This window comes from Coregonus clupeaformis, chromosome 17, assembly GCF_020615455.1.
Source record: "Coregonus clupeaformis isolate EN_2021a chromosome 17, ASM2061545v1, whole genome shotgun sequence".
NCBI classification, from domain to species: Eukaryota; Metazoa; Chordata; class Actinopteri; order Salmoniformes; family Salmonidae; genus Coregonus; species Coregonus clupeaformis.
In genome coordinates this window covers 11025556-11045846 of record NC_059208.1, presented here as the reverse complement: position 1 = coordinate 11045846, position 20291 = coordinate 11025556, and the positions used below count along the sequence as shown (strand labels likewise).

At 43.3% G+C, this 20291-nt stretch overlaps 1 protein-coding gene across 2 annotated transcripts; it reads right to left on the bottom strand.

Annotated features, from left to right (window-relative positions):
• Positions 1 to 171: 171 nt before the first annotated feature.
• LOC121586579 (basic leucine zipper and W2 domain-containing protein 2) lies at positions 172 to 20018 on the bottom strand. 2 transcript variants are annotated; one of them, XM_041903376.2, is made up of 13 exons: positions 19938 to 19965; positions 17525 to 17581; positions 9689 to 9759; positions 7855 to 8031; positions 5841 to 5944; positions 5295 to 5360; positions 4954 to 5089; positions 4744 to 4853; positions 4299 to 4469; positions 2108 to 2254; positions 1788 to 1926; positions 1445 to 1567; positions 172 to 824 (listed from the first exon to the last, which is right to left on the bottom strand). In XM_041903376.2, the coding sequence occupies exons 3-13, from the start codon at positions 9750 to 9752 to the stop codon at positions 796 to 798; spliced, it is 1266 nt and encodes a 421-aa protein (XP_041759310.1). In that variant the 5' UTR covers positions 9753 to 9759; positions 17525 to 17581; positions 19938 to 19965; the 3' UTR covers positions 172 to 795. The 2 variants fall into 2 exon arrangements, with proteins under 2 accessions (XP_041759310.1, XP_041759309.1); XM_041903375.2 differs by lacking the exon at positions 17525 to 17581 and having other exon boundaries at positions 19938 to 20018.
• Between the last annotated feature and the right edge of the window lie 273 nt (positions 20019 to 20291).

The following is a 20291-nucleotide window of genomic DNA, read 5'->3' as shown; positions in this document are numbered from 1 at the left end:
GCATTCACAGTCACCCACTTTCTCATTCAGCTCTGAGTTACTGAGTACCTAACTAATCAGTTTTTTGAAAACCACAACTTCCTTGGCCTCTATCAGAGACATGGAAATAACCCTTATTTACTTGCCTACTGATTTAAGAACACAATACAGAAACAAGACTAAACACGCAAATACATATCAAAACACTTTAATAATAAAAAGATAAAAGCATTGCCAAGTTACATACACAAAGTTGAGTATCCATAAAATATGAGTATGACAATCTACTGCAGATTGAGATCTTGACTTCCTCTCTATACCTAAACAACGTTAGTAAAGGTAGTCCTCTCTGACTGACTGATGTGTTTAACCTGTATTAAAGGCCCAATCTTTAATTAAAAAACAGCTGTAAATATCAGAGATTGGGCAGTCTTGATAGATGACATCTAGTCTCCTGTCCTCATGAAGATGAGTCGGGAGGTCCAGTTTTTATTTTTGCTGGGGGTTGTGCTTTGATTGCCTGAAGCAGGAGGTTGAGGAGTCTGACCGCTGGTCGATCTGACATTATGGATGGGCGCGTTCCAGGTTGTCTTTATTGTAGTCACGTTGCACACGTTATCTCATACTTCTCACAATGCCTGGAGAAGTGTTTATCTTGAATGTCTCAGGAACCCCATTAATATGATAAAGCCTAGCAAATCTTCTAAAATAGGTAGCATGAATGCTTTAAAGACAACCTGGGGACTGACTGACATATAGGCCACAGGATGCAGCAGACTTCAACGTTACAGACAAATTCCTTGCTGGGTCTGTCTTCTAGTCCTCCTCTCCCTCAGACTCAGACTCTACAGGGGAAAATAAACAAGGAGATTATGACTAAACAGCTCCTCTTCGTGGTGAAAACAGGAATTACAGTTGAGAGCACATTACAGCCCAACAGGAAGTCTATTTCTTTTTTTAACCTATATTTAACTAGGCAAGTCAGTTAAGAACAAATTCTTATTTACAATGACGGCCTACACCGGCCAAACCCGGACGACGCTGGGCCAATTGTGCACCGCCCTATGGGACTCCCAATCATGGCCGGTTGTGATACAGCCTGTAATCGAACCAGGGGGTCTGTAGTGACGCCTCAAGCACTGAGATTTACATTTACATCATTTAACAGACACTCTTATCAAGATCATACATGTTTTTTTGGGGGGAGGGGGTTTCATACTGGCCCCCCATGTGAATTGTACCCACAACCCTGGCGTTGCAAGCACCATGCTCTACCAACTGAGCTACAGGGATGCAGTGCCTTAGACCACTGCACCATTCGGGAGCCCAATAGAACGTTAATAGTCCAGTTTCATTGATTCAACAATGATTTTCTGAAAATGCAATGGTTTTATATTCAGTTACAGATTAGGTTACCTGTAAATGTAACCTTCAACTTGAACTTGTATTTAAATGTAAACGTTACCCTCTTCTGCATTCTGCAGCCACTCAACAAACTTCTTCATCTGCTCGACAAAGACACCTTTCCCTTTGGTGGTGTGAGTGTCTTTGTACCACCTCAGAATGGCCTCCTCACTCAACACGTCAGCTGGGTGGAGAGAAGAGAGACAGAACAGGAACAATTAGCATAGCACCACAAGGAGAAGTTATGTGAATTTATGTGAAATTGGAATTTCAGTTTACTTCCTAAATTTAAATGCAATTGACCCCAACCTGACTACTAAGACAAATGAAAGAGAGACCATTTCTTTCTTTTTCTACATAGAAATAGTGTGAAACAGTGTCCTGTATAAGATGATAATACTGACCTTTGTAGAAGAGCACCACTATCTTGGAGAAGGACTTCATGAAGTGGATGTTGTCATAGCAATACTCCTGGATCCTTAGTAGCAGCACCAGCTCTGACTGGCCCTGGGTGCTGAACGCTGCTAGCAGGGGAGCATAATGCTGAAAGGGAGAAGATACACACCCCACCAACAAAGTCATTCATTCATTCATTCATTCATGGTGTTGATGTTAGTGTTCGAGGTGTTTGAGAGCCTCCAAAGTGACCAGCTCTCATGTTGTTATAGAGTGGTTAGGTTAGGAGTGATTTACATTATTAATGGTTGATGTTAGGATAACGTACTTTAAGGTGTTTAAGGGCTTGCTCGGTGACCAACTCCTCCTTCTTGTTCCACTCCACAGCGTTCATGAGAATGTTCCACAGCAGACCAATCACAGCCTGCTCCTGGAGGTCACTCCTTTTCATCTCCTCCTTGACGTACACTACCATCTAGAACCACAGAAGAATGGAATTTATTATTTTTGCTTATACAACCCAACCCAGAGATAAACAAACACACCCCAATGATGGGTTGGAAGCACAGGGTGGGGCGCAATGCAGCTCTCTTGGTGCTTGTTCAAGAGTACAACGGCAGTGTCACGCCCTGGCTCTGGGACTCTGTTATGTTGAGCCAGGGTGTGTAGTTTCTATGTGTTTGGGTTATAGGTTCTTTACCTAGCTCATGTGTTTCTGTGTTGGCCGGGGTGGTTCTCAATCAGAGGCAACGAGTGTCAGCTGTTGCTTGTTGTCTCTGATTGGGAACCATACTTATGCAGCCTGTTTTGCCACAGTGTTTGGGGGATCTTGTTCCGTGTATGGTTTGTGTCTGTTACCAAGGACGTCACGTATCGTTTTGTTGTTTTGTTCGTGTGGTACTCTAATAAATAAAAGTATGTTCTCATTCCACGCTGCGCATTGGTCCACTGTGTTCGACGATCGTGACAGGCAGGACATGGTTCAGTGGCTTGCGAAGGTTTTCACCCCACTTCGTATTTTCTCTATTTTTTTGCCTTACAACCTGGAATTAAAATGGATTTTTGGGGGGTTTGTATCATTTGATTTACACAACATGACTACCACTTTGAAGATGCAAAATATTTATTATTGTGAAACAAACAAGAAATAAGACAAAAAAACAGAAAACTTGAGCGTGCATAACTATTTACCCCCCCAAAGTCAGTACTTTGTAGAGCCACCTTTTGCAGCAATTACAGCTGCAAGTCTCTTGGGGTATGTCTCTATAAGCTTGGCACATCTAGCCACTGGGATTTTTACCCATTCTTCAAGGCAAAACAGCTCCAGCTCCTTCAAGTTGGATGGGTTCCGCTGGTGTACAGCAATCTTTAAGTCATACCACAGATCCTCAATTGAATTGATGTCTGGGCTTTGACTAGGCCATTCCAAGACATTTAAATGTTTCCCCTTAAACCACTCCAGTGTTGCTTTAGCAGTATGCTTAGGGTCATTGTCCTGCTGGAAGGTGAACCTCCCTCCCAGTGTCAAATCTCTGGAAGACTGAAACAGGTTTCTCTCAAGAATTTCCCTGTATTTAGCGCCATCCATCATTCCTTCAATTCTGAGTTTCCCAGTCCCTGCAGATGAAAGACATCCCCACAGCATGATGCTGCCACCACCATGCTTCACTGTGGGGATGGTGTTCTCGGGGTGATGCTAGGTGTTGGGTTTGCGCCAGACATAGCGTTTTCCTTGATGGCCAAAAAGCTTCCATTTCCACATGCCTTTTGGCATGTGTTTGCTTATTTTTTTCTTTAAGCAATGTTTTTTTTCTGGCCACTCTTCCGTTAAGCGCAGCTCTGTGGAGTGTACGGCTTCAAGTTGTCCTATGGACAGATACTCCAATCTCCACTGTGGAGCTTTGCAGCTCCTTCAGGGTTATCTTTGGTCTCTTTGTTGCCTCTCTGATTAATGCCCTCCTTGCCTGGTTCGTGAGTTTTTGTGGGCGGCCCTCTCTTGGCAGGTTTGTTGTGGTGCCATATTCTTTTCATTTTTTAATAATGGATTTAATGGTGCTCCGTGGGATGTTCAAAGTTTTGGATATTTTTTTATAACCCAACCCTGATCTGTACTTCTCCACAACTTGACCTGTTTGGAGAGCTCCTTGGCTTCATGGTGCCGCTTGCTTGGTGGTGCCCCTTGCTTATTGGTGTTGCAGACTCTGGAGCCTTTCAGAACAGGTGTATATATACTGAGATCATGTGACAGATCATGTGACACTTAGATTGCACACAGGTGGACTTTATTTAACTAATTATGTGACTTCTGAAGGTAATTGGTTGCACCATATCTTATTTAGGGGCTTCATAGCAAAGGGGGTGAATACATGTGCAGGCACCACTTTTCCGTGATTTATTCTATTGAATTTTTTTGAAATCCAAATAAAAATCCATTTAAATTACAGGTTGTAATGCAACAGAATAGGAAAAACGCCAAGGGGGATGAATACTTTTGCAAGGCACTGTATCTGGTACTGTACCTCTCGTATGGGGCAGTCCTGAGAGAGGCGCTCCTGCAGTTCTTTCTGCAGCTCCTTGCGTGTTCCCTGAGACTGCTGCACACGCATGAAGTCTGACAGCTCCTTCAGCCCTGCCTCTTTGAAGTACTTGGAGAAGTGCTCCACGTTCTGCTTGTTGGCAGGAAACAGCTCCTAGAGAAACAACAAGTCTAGGCTCAAACAACTTCCATTGAACTTCAACCCTACAAATTCACTCAACAGCTCCATCTTGTGGCTGAAATATAATCGGAGCACAATAAAAGAGGCTCTCTAACCTCTAGGCCAGTGGTTCCCGACCTTTTCCATTCCGGGGACTACCAAATCACTGTCAAAAGCTCTTGAGGACCACCATTCGCGGAGTCTCAGAATTATTTTACATAAGGTTGGAAATCACTGCTCTAGGCTACTTGCCTAAAGTGTTTCTTACCAGGAGTTTCTTATCCAGGCTAGCCTTCCTCAGGGCTGAGGTGACTGCATTGGCATCTTTCTCAGATATCCATGCCTTGAACATCTTCACCGCAAAGGACGCAGAGATACCTGCAAGATACCAAGAGTAAGAGAACAAATTGGAAGAAAAACAGATAAATAAATATATGCTTCAAGAAATCGAACCCCCCCTACACACACACACACTCACCTTCCTTGACAACATTGTCGCTGAAGAGGCTGGTGAGGATGGGCGGGGGCAGAGTGCCGTTAGCCAATAGGATACCAGTCAACATAGCCAGCTTGGTTTGCTCTGATTCACTGAATGCCTTCAGGAACAGCATAAGCTACATACACAGGATAAAACATCCATCAATCAATCAATTAATCAATCAATCAGGACAACACAATTATGTAAACTAAAGACAATAGGATACAAAATGTCTACACACCTTAAGATATGTCATCTCATCACAAGTACGTAGGAGAATGAAAAACTGAAGTATAAAAGTTAAAGGGACTTCATGAGACTGTTTCCTGTGAATACTTTACCTTTTTGACTTCCTCCTCAAAGGCATTCTGCAGGTACTTGTACCTCCTGATCAGCTTGTTAAAAACCTTCAGAAACGCACAGACACACAGAGGGACATGAGATTCAGTGACAGACAGAAGGCTGGGAGGGAGACAGAGAGAGAGAGAGAGAGAGAGAGAGAGAGAGAGAGAAAGAAAGAGAGAGGCAGACAGAGTTAGAGACAGATCGTGCAGGAGTGCTGTGAGTTTAATCCAGGAGGATTATATTAAAAGGATGTCATCGTGGAGTGTTGACAAACTGGATACTCCCCAGGGTTTGGTGGGTATTAGCAGGTCTAATACCACTTTACTGCAGGTGTCTTAACTCCAAAATCCCCTCCACCCCCAGCCCCCATCCCTTGGTAGAAAATGTAGGCTAACGTTTGAGGATGTGAGTCAATGGTGAGACAGAGAGAGAGTGTATGTGTATGCATGCGTGTGTGTGCATGTGCGTGTTCGTGAATTCATTCATTCATTCATTCATGTGTGTCCGTCTGTCTGTCTGTCTGTGTGTATGTGTATACCAACCTGAGCATAGCGGCGGAGGTTGGCATGGTTCTCCTCGGTTGTAAACACACAATGTTCTGTCAACTTGGCCTTGTCCCCCTCATCAATGCGCGTCCCGCCGGGAGCTGAGACAGACAAAGCGGGAAAGTCACCAGGGTTAAAGGTTAAATCTTTAAATCCTGTTAACATGGGCCTTTCCCATCTCTGGTCTTAACGGATAGCTTTTACTTGTAATGATTGTGAAAGGTGGTTTTACCTACTTTAGTTGAATAAATTGATTGTAAATCGCTCTGGATAAGACCGTCTGCTAAATCTGACTAAAACATAATGTATGTATAACATGTCTGTCATCTAGTTGTAAAATGGATGGCTCTTGATGCAGTCTGATCCAATGTTTTAATCTCTTCTTGTTTGAGGATACAGTATCTGAGGGCTTAAGAGTCCAAACTGCAACCTGTTATACTGGATCTAATGCTTTTACAATTGTTGTTACTTTGAATCCGCTTTTAAGGACTGTTGTGGATTAACAATATAATCACTTACTAAAATGTTTTGACTGTGTGTGTGTGAGTGTGTGTGTGGGGTGTGTGTGTCTGAATGTCCTTCATGCGTTGCCTTCATGAGTGCATGTGTGTGAACCAGGAGCTGAGCCTCTATGCTAAACCTAAAGGCTAATCTGCTTCCCTGAGAGGATGGCTTATTTTGGTGGATGACCAGGTACCGATGTAGGATCTTAACATGATCACTCTTTTGTTGCTGAGAATTTTTCTGCATCGCAGGAAATGCAGGTGAGCTTTGTGATATAAATTTAAATTAACTGAAAGCCCACACTAACACACAGTTATATTAACAGTTTTCCACTTTTCATGCAGCCTACTTTTGTCCAGCTAACAGCCTAACTACCAATCAAGTAACATTATGGACAAAACATTCAGATCCAGTTGCTGCAAGATTATTTAGCTGTTAAGAAATAGGTCAAATTAAGATCCTACATCTATATCCCTGGTCTCCCTCTGTGCTGCTCTGTCTCTCCCCTGCCACTGACAGGTTCTTATTATAGGATTATAGGAGCAGGGTAAACCTTGTTATCTCTAATGGAGATTGACATGCAGAGACTGACACAGGTCTGGCAGAGAGTCCTACGTGTGCGTGTGTATGAGCTGGACAGAGACAGACAGCAACTAATTCTACACAGATTAAACATGTCAGGATGTGAATGAGCGTGTGTGAATGTGTGTCTGTGTGCGTGTGCAAGAGAGATAGCGTGTGTATGTGTGTGCGTGTGTGTGTGTGAGCCGGTCAGAGACAGACTGTGTGTGTGAGGACCCATCCATGTAAACAAGGAGTGGGTGGGGAGAAAGACAGAGTGATTATAGGGTAAATCTACCAGCTTAGGCACATAAAGGCAGGTCACAGCAGTTCACTCACTTAACATTGACCAGCAGTCAACAAGACAGAGGCTACAGTATTGCTCCATCACAGTAGTGTATATATTTCCATTTTGGACATGAATTACGTTTCTAAAGCCTAGTACCACAAGTGTAGGATTTTCCTTTCCTGCCTTGTGTTCTAACAAACTTTCTCCTTTCTGATCCAGCGATATGGTACCCAGGTGGGTTCATGCAGGTGCATGCCTCCAGCTTGATGATGTACAGTCTACTGAAGAACAGTCTCTCCCGGATGTCTTTGATAATGGGAAATGACCCTGATAATCTGACAAAGCCAGCTGTGATCTGTTTGTAAGTTTGTCCTTGCCTGAATGGACAGCCCGGTTACTTCGATCAGCTGGTTCAAGGATGGACACTGGGGGACAGTAACACTGTGCACAGTACTGATACGAAAGGACCACGATGTTCCACCACTGAGCAGTGAGCTGACACGGTGCAGATAACCATAACACTGTAGCTACCTTAGTATAACACCTATCGACATCATCAAGCGGTGCAGACCTCTTGGTGTAATGGCTAACGTTATGGACTGACAGTCCTGGGACCCGGGTTCGAGTTGCCTGCTAAATTCACTGCACTCCACTCACCGAGCATGCTCCCTGCGATGAGGATGTCGAAGAGGGTGTCGGCATAGCGACGGTAGTCGAGTCGGGACCCGGTAACGTCCAGGAACTTGGCTACAGCATCGAGGTCCCCTCCTGCTTCGTTGAGGCCCAGAATGATTGTGTCTCTGAAAACTGTGGGCTCAAACTTCTCCTTTTCATCTGGGTGGAGAGGGACAAGGCAGAGGAGGACATTAGTGTTGTATATACAGTCATTTTTATCAAACCCTAACACAGTTAACATCAGAAAGTGAGGTATGGTAAACCATGCATAATATATACTGTATGCCAGGGATCACCAACTAGATTCAGCCGCGGGCTGATTTTTTAGAGCGGATGGTCGGGGGACCGGAACATAATTACAAATAATTTGTAGATTGCAAATTGACCGTAAGAAGCCCAAACAGATATAATATTTGACTAAAACAGAATCATTTCAAACCTTGTTTACATTTGTATTCAATCTCTCTATTATGCGTGGGAATACTTTGGAACACATTTCCAAAATGTAAATCACTTGGAGTTGATTTCCTGGTGTTTTTACAGTCTTTTATGTCCAACAATAAAAAAAATAAAAAAAATACTTGTTTTATTTATTTTTGCTCAGAAAGCTTGGGGTCCAAATAGAATCGCCCGCAAGCCGCCAGTTGGGGAACCCTGCCGTATGCACATGATGTTAGTGAATGATCTCTAGGGCTAAAAGTCAATACATATTGTATAGCTACAGTTGTACATTTGGCAGCTTCACAGACAGCCCTTCAGTTCCCCAGCCAAGGTGTGATGAGGACAAGGGACACTGCCCTGATGGGACTAGCTGCTACTTGGCCTGGGGGAGGGTTAGCCTCCCTGATTAATCCTCTGTCTTTTTCACAAAGAACACATTGTCCAAATGATGTCCCCTTCATTAACAGCTCTCCGGGTATCAACACACGGATCAAGAGAATCAACAAGGTGCCCCACGGAGTATGAACCCAATGTTCCTACAACACTTACATGTCCTTCTGCTCTGTGAGTAATGTTCATAATGACACCCATTGTACTGGGAGGAAGTTCAGCTATAGCCTGGTCCTAGATCTGTTTGTGCTGTCATGTCTGAGAGTTGCCAAGACACCACAAACAGATCTGGGACCAGGCTAGTTCATCTCTGCCCTGTGTCCTGCCACTGCTGCCAGCGACAGTGACATGCTCTGCTCACACTGAGGCTAGCTGTTACATGGTCACACACCGATGCTTTGACATTCTAGGAACTTTAACATCTTAATGACTGGGACCCAGTCTGTGGCCAGGCTGGATTGTAGTCGGTGTTGTGTAAGAGGGAATGTCAAGCCACAACAGCAATATATTGCTGTAACAGAGAGATTAAACAGAACCCTAGAAGCGAAGAGTGTTTATAGTCTGTGTTTATGTGTGGAGCGAGAGAGAAGAGAAGAGGAGAGGAGAGAAAACAGGAGAACAGAAGAGAAGAGAGGAAAGTAGAGGAGAGAAGAGAAGTACCCTGCTATCCCTTTGCCGGTCCCTTACCAAGAAGCAGATCTTAATAGGAGAAATCTGAGCTAAAAGTGTGCATTGACACATTGGATGGCGGTGAGACTTCAAAGATAATCAAGACATCTTACACACAGTCTCAAAGAGGCAGTTGATTTAAGAAACAGGTTCAAGTATCTGGTCTTGCAACTTAACACTGTGTCTGCTGTCTTGCCAACATATTGGTATTGCAATTTAACACCATGCATGTTGTCTTGCCAACATACTGTACGTGGTAAACATTAGGCATTGACATTGGACGTAGACAGCTGTCTGTGGTCATAACTCAACTCACCCCTTTTCCTGGTCTTGAACCGCTGGCCTGTTAGCACTGGCTTCTGTTGCTTACCGGTATTCATAAAAGTCCTGAGGAGGAAAACACAAATACAGGAATCGGAAATGAGCAGACCATATACAGTGGGGAAAAAAAGTATTTAGTCAGCCACCAATTGTGCAAGTTCTCCCACTTAAAAAGATGAGAGAGGCCTGTAATTTTCATCATAGGTACACGTCAACTATGACAGACAAAATGAGAAAAAAAAATCCAGAAAATCCCATTGTAGGATTTTTAATGAATTTATTTGCAAATTATGGTGGAAAATAATTATTTGGTCAATAACAAAAGTTTCTCAATACTTTGTTATATACCCTTTGTTGGCAATGACACAGGTCAAACGTTTTCTGTAAGTCTTCACAAGGTTTTCACACATTATTTATAATAGTTAACAAACCATTTAATAATAGTTTATAAGCTCTTCAGTAAATCTCACACCTTCAGCAAATCTTCAGATGTCCACACGGTCAACCAAAGAGTCCATACGGCTAAAGGAACAGTTGAAAGCTCTATGCTTACCAGCTGTTAGTCCCTCTTAGCAGTGAGAGTGAGTTAGTCAGAGAAAGTTTTCACTGAATGCCCTGTGACTGTCGGTCAACCTTGTGCCCTGTACTAATATATATACACTACCGTTCAAAAGTTTGGGGTCACTTAGAAATGTCCTTGTTTTCGAAAGATAAGCAAATTTTTTGTCCATTAAAATAACATCAAATTGATCAGAAATACAGTGTAGACATTATTAATGTTGTAAATGGCTATTGTAGCTGGAAACAGCTGATTTTTTATGGAATATCTACATAGGCGTACAGTGGTCCATTATCAGCAACCATCAGTCCTGTGTTCCAATGGCACGTTGTGTTTTCTAATCCAAGTTTATCATTTTAAAAGGCTAATTGATCATTAGAAAACCCTTTTGCAATTATGTTAGCACAGCTGAAAACGGTTGTGCTGATTAAAGAAGCAATAAAACTGGCCTTCTTGAGACTACATTACATTACATTTACGTCATTTAGCAGACGCTCTTATCCAGAGAGACATTGTCTCCGTGCTGCTGTGCTGTTTGTTGCTACTTGGCTACCTGCCAAACTATTCACGTTTTACTTTTAATAAACGTTTAATCAATCTCTGTGTTCAACAAATTTACCAACTTTTTAGTTTTGTCCTCACTCATCTTTTTTCGTTAAACTTTTTCACCCCGGACGTTTTATCCCGAGACAGAAGAGTCATTTTCCTGTGCGTTTTAGCTGCCAATTTTACTTTATTTTCCTTTTTTCCATCGCAACTTTTTCACTCCGGACGCTTTATCTGGACATGGTTCGTCAACATCTTCAACAGCCGAAGCTAAGTAGTAACATTAACATGATGTCTTCTAATTGCAGTCGCTGTACTCATAATATACAGGAGAACGATCGCCTTACGGCGAGAATAGCTGTGCTACAAGCCCAGCTTCAGACGCAATCGTTAGGCAAGGGTAATTTCAGTGTAGGAAAGGAAGAAACAGCGTCTGTGCCACCAGTAAGTACAGACAGTAACGTTAGTATAAATCCCCCCGCACAGTCCCCGCAGCCGGACAACTTTCTCATGGCTTCTGGAGGGAAATACTGTTGGAATGCTCAACCGGTGTCGCTCATTCAGCCGACAGAAACCTTCAACCGGTTTTCCCCATTATGTAGCGAGTCGGAGTCTGAGTCTGAGTCTTCTCTTGTCTCTACTCCTCCCGTTACGGGGTCTGAGACGCCGAAGGCTCCCACCATTAGCTCTGACAAATTGAAAACCCTAGTCATTGGCGACTCCATTACCCGCAGTATTAGACTTAAAACGAATCACCCAGCGATCATACACTGTTTACCAGGGGGCAGGGCTACCGACGTTAAGGCTAATCTAAAGATGGTGCTGGCTAAAGCTAAAACTGACGAGTGTAGAGAGTATAGAGATATTGTTATCCACGTCGGCACCAACGATGTTAGGATGAAACAGTCAGAGGTCACCAAGTGCAACATAGCTTCAGCTTGTAAATCAGCTAGAAAGATGTGTCGGCATCGAGTAATTGTCTCTGGCCCCCTCCCAGTTAGGGGAAGTGACGAGCTCTACAGCAGAGTCTCAGCACTCAATCGCTGGTTGAAAACTGTTTTCTGCCCCTCCCAAAAGATAACATTTGTGGATAATTGGCCCTCTTTCTGGGACTCACCCACAAACAGGACCAAGCCTGACCTGCTGAGGAGTGACGGACTCCATCCTAGCTGGAGGGGTGCTCTCCTCTTATCTACCAACATAGATAGGGCTCTAACTCCTCTAGCCCCACAGTGAAATAGGGTGCAGGCCAGGCAGCAGGCTGTTAGCCAACCTGCCAGCTTAGTGGAGTCTGCCAATAGCATAGTCAGTGTAGTCAGCTCAGCCATACCCATTGAGACTGTGTCTGTGCCTCGACCTAGGTTGGGCAAAACTAAACATGGCGGTGTTCACCCTAGCAATCTTATTAGGATAAAGACCTCCTCCATTCCTGCCATTATTGAAAGAGATTGTGATACCTCACATCTCAAAATAGGGTTACTTAATGTTAGATCCCTCACTTCAAAGGCAGTCATAGTCAATGAACTAATCACTGATCATAATCTTGATGTGATTGGCCTGACTGAAACATGGCTTAAGCCTGATGAATTTGCTGTGTTAAATGAGGCCTCACCTCCTGGTTACACTAGTGACCATATTCCCCGTGCATCCCGCAAAGGCGGAGGTGTTGCTAACATTTACGATAGCAAATTTCAATTTACAAAAAAAAATGGCGTTTTCATCTTTTGAGCTTCTAGTCATGAAATCTATGCAGCCTACTCAATCACTTTTTATAGCTACTGTTTACAGGCCTCCTGGGCCATATACAGCGTTCCTCTCTGAGTTTCCTGAATTCCTATCAGACCTTGTAGTCATAGCAGATCATATTCTAATTTTTGGTGATTTTAATATTCACATGGAGAAGTCCACAGACCCACTCCAAAAGTCTTTCGGAGCCATCATCGACTCAGTGGGTTTTGTCCAACATGTCTCTGGACCTACTCACTGCCACAGTCATACTCTGGACCTAGTTTTGTCCCATGGAATAAATGTTGTAGATTTTAATGTTTTTCCACAAAATCCTGGACTATCGGACCACCATTTTATTACGTTTGCAATCGCAACAAATAATCTGCTCAGACCCCAACCAAGGAGCATCAAAAGTCGTGCTATAAATTCTCAGACAACACAAAAATTCCTTGATGCCCTTCCAGACTCCTTCTGCCTACCCAAGGACGTCAGAGGACAAAAATCAGTTAACCACTTAACTGAGGAACTCAATTTAACCTTGCGCAATACCCTAGATGCAGTTGCACCCCTAAAAACGAAAAACATTTGTCATAAGAAACTAGCTCCCTGGTATACAGAAAATACCCGAGCTTTGAAGCAAGCTTCCAGGAAATTGGAACGGAAATGGCGCCACACCAAACTGGAAGTCTTCCGACTAGCTTGGAAAGACAGTACCGTGCAGTACCGAAGAGCCCTCACTGCTGCTCGATCATCCTACTTTTCCAACTTAATCGAGGAAAATAAGAATAATCCAAAATTTATTTTTGATACTGTTGCAAAGCTAACTAAAAAGCAGCATTCCCCAAGAGAGGATGGCTTTCACTTCAGCAGTAATAAATTCATGAACTTCTTTGAGGAAAAGATCATGACCATTAGAAAGCAAATTACGGACTCCTCTTTGAATCTGCGTATTCCTCCAGGGCTTAGCTGTCCTGGATCTGCACGACTCTGCGAGGGCCTGGGATCGGGAGAGACACTTAAGTGTTTTAGTACTATATCTCTTGACACAATGATGAAAATAATCATGGCCTCTAAACCTTCAAGCTGCATACTGGATCCTATTCCTACTAAACTGCTGAAGGAGCTGCTTCCTGTGCTTGGCCCTCCTATGTTGAACATAATAAACAGCTCTCTATCCACCGGATGTGTACCAAACTCACTAAAAGTGGCAGTGATAAAGCCTCTCTTGAAAAAGCCAAACCTTGACCCGGAAAATATAAAAAACTATCGGCCTATATCGAATCTTCCATTCCTCTCAAAAATTTTAGAAAAAGCTGTTGCGCAGCAACTCACTGCCTTTCTGAAGACAAACAATGTGTACGAAATGCTTCAGTCTGGTTTTAGACCCCATCATAGCACTGAGACTGCACTTGTGAAGGTGGTAAATGACCTTTTAATGGCGTCAGACCGAGGCTCTGCATCTGTCCTCGTGCTACTAGACCTTAGTGCTGCCTTTGACACCATCGATCACCACATTCTTTTGGAGAGACTGGAAACCCAAATTGGTCTACACGGACAAGTTCTGGCCTGGTTTAGATCTTACCTGTCGGAAAGATATCAGTTTGTCTCTGTGAATGGTCTGTCCTCCGACAAATCAACTGTACATTTCGGTGTTCCTCAAGGTTCCGTTTTAGGACCACTATTGTTTTCACTATATATTTTACCTCTTGGGGATGTTATTCGAAAACATAATGTTAACTTTCACTGCTATGCGGATGACACACAGCTGTACATTTCAATGAAACATGGTGAAGCCCCAAAATTGCCCTCGCTAGAAGCCTGTGTTTCAGACATAAGGAAGTGGATGGCTGAAAACTTTTTACTTTTAAACTCGGACAAAACAGAGATGCTTGTTCTAGGTCCCAAGAAACAAAGAGATCTTCTGTTAAATCTGACAATTCATCTTGATGGTTGTAAAGTCGTCTCAAATAAAACTGTGAAGGACCTCGGCGTTACTCTTGACCCTGATCTCTCTTTTGACGAACATATCAAGACTGTTTCAAGGACAGCTTTTTTCCATCTACGTAACATTGCAAAAATCAGAAATTTTCTGTCCAAAAATGATGCAGAAAAATTAATCCATGCATTTGTTACTTCTAGGTTAGACTACTGCAATGCTCTATTTTCCGGCTACCCGGATAAAGCACTAAATAAACTTCAGTTAGTGCTAAATACGGCTGCTAGAATCCTGACTAGAACCAAGAAATTTGATCATATTACTCCAGTGCTAGCTTCCCTACACTGGCTTCCTGTTAAGGCAAGGGCTGATTTCAAGGTTTTACTGTTAACCTATAAAGCGTTACATGGGCTTGCTCCTACCTATCTTTCCGAGTTGGTCCTGCCGTACATACCAATACGTACGCTACGGTCACAAGACGCAGGCCTCCTAATTGTCCCTAGAATTTCTAAGCAAACAGCGGGAGGCAGGGCTTTCTCCTATAGATCTCCATTTTTATGGAACAGTCTGCCTACCCATGTGAGAGACGCAGACTCGGTCTCAACCTTTAAGTCTTTACTGAAGACTTATCTCTTCAGTAGGTCATATGATTGAGTGTAGTCTGGCCCAGGAGTGTGAAGGTGAACGGAAAGGCTCTGGAGCAACGAACAGCCCTTGCTGTCTCTGCCGGGCCGGTTCCCCTCTCCACTGGGGTTCTCTGCCTCTAACCCTGTTGCAGGGGCTGAGTCACTGGCTTGCTGGTGCTCTTTCATGCCGTCCCTGGGAGGGGTGCGTCACTTGAGTGGGTTGAGTTACTGACGTGATCTTCCTGTCTGGGTTGGCGCCCCCCTTGGTTTGTGCTGTGGTGGAGACCTCTGTGGGCTATACTCGGCCTTGTCTCAGGATTGTAAGTTGGTGGTTGAGGATATCCCTCTAGTGGTGCGGGGGCTGTGCTTTGGCAGAGTGGGTGGGGTTATATCCTTCCTGTTTGGCCCTGTCCGGGGGTTTCTTCGGATGGGGCCACAGTGTCTCCGGACCGCTCCTGTCTCAGCCTCCAGTATTTATGCTGCAGTAGTTTATGTGTCGGGGGCTGGGGTTAGTTGGTTATACCTGGAGTACTTCTCCTGTCTTATCCAGTGTCCTGTGTGAATTTAAGTATGCTCTCTCTAATTCTCTCGTTCTCTCTTTTTCTCTGAGAACCTGAGCCCTAGGACCATACGTCAGGACTACCGGGCATGATGACACCTTGCTGTCCCCAGTCCGCCTGGCCTTGCTGCTATTCCAGTTTCAACTGTTCTGCCTGCGGTTACGAAACCCCTACCTGTCCCAGACCTGCTGTTTTCAACTCTTAATGATCGGCTATGAAAAGCCAACTGAGAGACCTGAGCACCTAGGACCATACGTCGGGACTACCGGCCGTGGTGACTCCTTGCTGTCCCCAGTCCGCCTGGCCTTGCTGCTATTCCAGTTTCAACTGTTCTGCCTGCGGTTATGGAACCCCTACCTGTCCCAGACCTGCTGTTTTCAACTCTTAATGATCGGCTATGAAAAGCCAACTGAGATTTATTCCTGATTATTATTTGACCATGCTTGTCACTTATGAACATTTTTGAACATCTTGGCATGGTTCTGTTATAATCTTCACCCGGCACAGCCAGAAGAGGACTGGCCACCCCTCATAGCCTGGTTCCTCTCTAGGTTTCTTCCTAGGTTTTCGCCTTTCTAGGGAGTTTTTCCTAGCCACCGTGCTTCTACACCTGCATTACTAGCTGTTTGGGGTTTTAGGCTGGGTTTCTGTACAGCACTTCGAGATATTAGCTGATGTAAGAAGGGCTATATAAAATAAAATTGATTGATTGAGTTGAGTATCTGGAGCATCAACAATTGTGAGTTTGATTACAGGCTCAAAATGGCCAGAAACAAATAACTTTCTTCTGAAACTCGTCAGTCTATTCTTGTTCTGAGAAATGAAGGCTATTCCATGTGAGAAATTGCCAAGAAACTGAAGGTCTCGTACAACGCTGTGTACTACTCCCTTCACAGAACAGCGCAAACTGGCTCTAACCAGAATAGAAAGAGGAGTGGGAGGCCCCGGTGCACAACTGAGCAAGAGGACAAATACATTAGAGTGTCTAGTTTGAGAAACAGACGCCTCACAGGTCCTCAACTGGCAGCTTCATTAAATAGTACCCGCAAAGAAACACCAGTCTCAACGTCAACAGTGAAGAGGCGACTCCGGGATGCTGACCTTCTAGGCAGAGTTGCAAAGAAAAAGCCATATCTCAGACTGCCCATCTTTTATTTTTATTGGCCAGCCTGAGATATGGCTTTTTCTTTGCAACTCTGCCTAGAAGGTCAGCATGCCGGAGTCGCTACGACTCTTTGCCTGCCTTGACCTACCGATTGCCTGCCCCTATTTAACACACGTATGTTGTTAGAATTTCGATATCATGAACAGAATTTGTGTTATAAGCAGTTTCAAGAGGACATGTCATTATTTTCCCCAAAGCGCCAAAAAGTGACTTTTTCAAATCCTCCTACAAAGTCACATTTAGGTAAGATGTTTTGATTTCTATATTGTATCAGAAAGGGCCGATTATGAGGTTTCCAAAACACGTATTATTTTCTGACAGCATATGAAATGTATACAAAATGGCTGCTCATTGACGTAATAGGGGCGGGAGCGAGGCCCGGCAGTTTAAGTTTTAAGACATTATAAAGGCTCATACATTCTTATTACAAGCTATAAAGCATTATTTTAGCTACAGGTGCAAGTGTTACCAACAAATCATATTTGGTGGTTAGGGTTAGTTAGGGTTAGAGTGAGCCTCTTGTCTCTCTATAGCTCTGTACACACTGGGTACTCTGTAAAAAAGAACTCCAGACAATACCCACAGTTTTAGTCTTGTTACCCCAGGGAGAGCACAGTGAGCTGGGCTAAGCACCGGTAGTCTACCCTGGGGGATGGTGGTAGTGATCCCACAGCAATTATCAATGTGGAAGACGTTGTAAACTGGACTCACCTGATGTGAACCTCCACACAGACCTCTGCTAAGGGGAGATTGAGGTGACGCGTAACTCTGAGGTAAAATTGTGAAAAGGAGAAGAAAATCTAAAAAATGTAATTTTCTGTGATGAGACAATCAATCTGAATAATGTGCCTTTTCAATACCAGGTTGTCTGTGAAAAGGCCTATTTCTCTGTCTCATCACAAGAAATTGGGGAAATCAACCCCCTTTTCACAATATTACTCCTCTGTTAATTCAGGCACCTAGAGCCAAATCTCAGTGTAACGGTCTGTCACGAGAGACTCCTCCTCTGTTAGTGGACTTATTCTCTACTCCATAGACTCCATGACAGAGAACCAATTTGATGTGGATGGCTGCACTTGTAACATCTCTGACCAGTTTCATAACCACAGCTTTATATGGTCAGTCACAACCAGTATTCTCAACAACAACTCCCCTCATGATTTCACATGTCAAGCCATGTGCATTGTCACATACCAGTGCCACAGACCCTTTCCCTCTCCACCATCACACACACACAAACACACACACACACACAGCAGGCTGCCTATCACCAACACGAACGGACGCACACAAACAGGCTCTGTAGTTCTGTCCAACTGACATTCAATGCCCAAAATAAATACAATTCCTGGAAGCAGGCAACAGTGGCCAGAGAATGGTGACCGGGAGACTCAACAGCCTCTGTGGAGCTCAATCAGTCTGATAAGAATGACAGAAAGTGTGTGCTTGTACGAGAGGGTGACAACGAAACGCGACTAGTTTCAAGTTTCAAGACTACAGTATAAAAGAACGCACCTCCATAAGTGTGAGAGCGAAAGAGACTTCACTTCCATGAATGAATGCCTGTGCCCTATCTGTCCATCGGCTCCCATTATAGTGGGCTACAATACAGATGTAGGATCTTAGTTTGATCACCTTGTTGCAGGAGAACTTTCCTGCAATGCAGGATATATAAAACTTGTAGTGTAAAACTGATCATTTTCACTTTTAAATCTAAAGGCCATCAACAGTCAAAATCATGTTTTTCATGAAATGTAATGATATTTGGATGAAACTAGATGAAAAATAGTCCTGTGTAGCTCAGTTGGTAGAGCATGGCATTTGCAACACCAGGGTTGTGGGTTCGATTCCCACGGGGGGCCAGTATGAAAAAAATAAAAATAAAATGCACTCACTGTCATTCAGTAACTTTATGATCAAACTTGATCAATGTAGAAGCAACAGTCATTTTTACATTTTAGTGATTTAGCAGACGCTCTTATCCAGAGCGACTTAAGTAGTTAGCCATGAGAGAAAAAGTAATTTTCTCTAATATTTCCCCCAAAAATATTATAGGTGATATTTTAGTCACTCAAAAGGCTATATTTTTTTAAGACTTGATTTTCCCTTAAGAAAAATGTATCAGCTACCAAAATGTTCATTAATTATAATCCACATAATAATTTACATTTCCTGTTGCTGCAAGATTATTAAGATCGTACAGCTTTGTACAGTCAAGTCTCCTATAGCTGCTTTAATGCCCTCCAAATAGTTCAGTGGCAGAGCGTGCTGAGCGGTCACCTCGATCCTTATTCTTGGATCACTGATAATCTGTGCAGGTGCAGACAGAGAGCTGCGTGTTATTATAGGCTATTGAATTCCAATTATAAACTATAAACATAATTATAAATTATGGGTGGTTCGAGCCCTGAATGCTGATTGGCTGACAGCCGTGGTATATCAGATGTATACCACTGGTATGACAAAACATTTATTTTTACTGCTCTAATTACGTTGGTAACTAATTTATAATAACAATAAGGCACCTCGGGGGTTTGTGGTATATGGCCAATATACCACGGCTAAGGGCTGTATCCAGGCACTCTGCGTTGCATATGCTTAAGAACAGCCCTTAGCTGTGGTATACTGGCCATATACCACACCCCCTCATGCCCTTATTGCTTAAATATACCCAAATGCCAGTCTCGTTCTCCAGTAGGCTATTATGTCTTTGGAGGACTGTGGGCACTATCATGTCACAAATAATGTTTATAAAGCTTGCTTAAATGATACATAGCTAGTGGCTACATTGTACAGTCAGTAGCCCTTGGCCGTTGGCATCTCCAAAACCGGCCAACCCCTGCGAGCACCTGTAGCCCACCGCACCGCGGGCAGAACCAGCTTGGCAACGGCAATCACAGCTATCCACATCGTTACTTTTGACAATTTCACAAGTTATATTTGTAAAAAATCAACTTATGTAAAGAACTAACGATAAACAACAAAATTGTAAGAGAGTGAGGGCATGATACCGTTATATCGCTAAACTTGTCACCAAACCTAGCCAAGCTCATAAAGTTGAACATTTAGGCCAAAACCTGAAATATGATGACATTTCATAATGTGAAATATTTGAGGGATTTACCTTGCAGTGGTTGACTCTACAACAAGTTGAGATGACCCACGCGAAGAAAGAACAGTTACTTATCAATGCGTTGGAGTGACCAGACGCTTGAAATACAGTCGGGTTAAACCAAATACGTCAGTATATGGGGAATCCAGACCGAATGAAATATACCAAACTATAACATTAACATATGGGATATTTCTCCTCAAAATACATTTATTACAAACAATTATTATTATAAAGAGGGAAAATAAGATGTTTTCGATATAAATGCTCGACATTTACGCATTTTAAAAAATTAGTGGACAATCTGTCACCTCTTTTCACATAGTGGTGTAGTCCAAGGATGGTTTATCTTCGGTTCAGGACCTG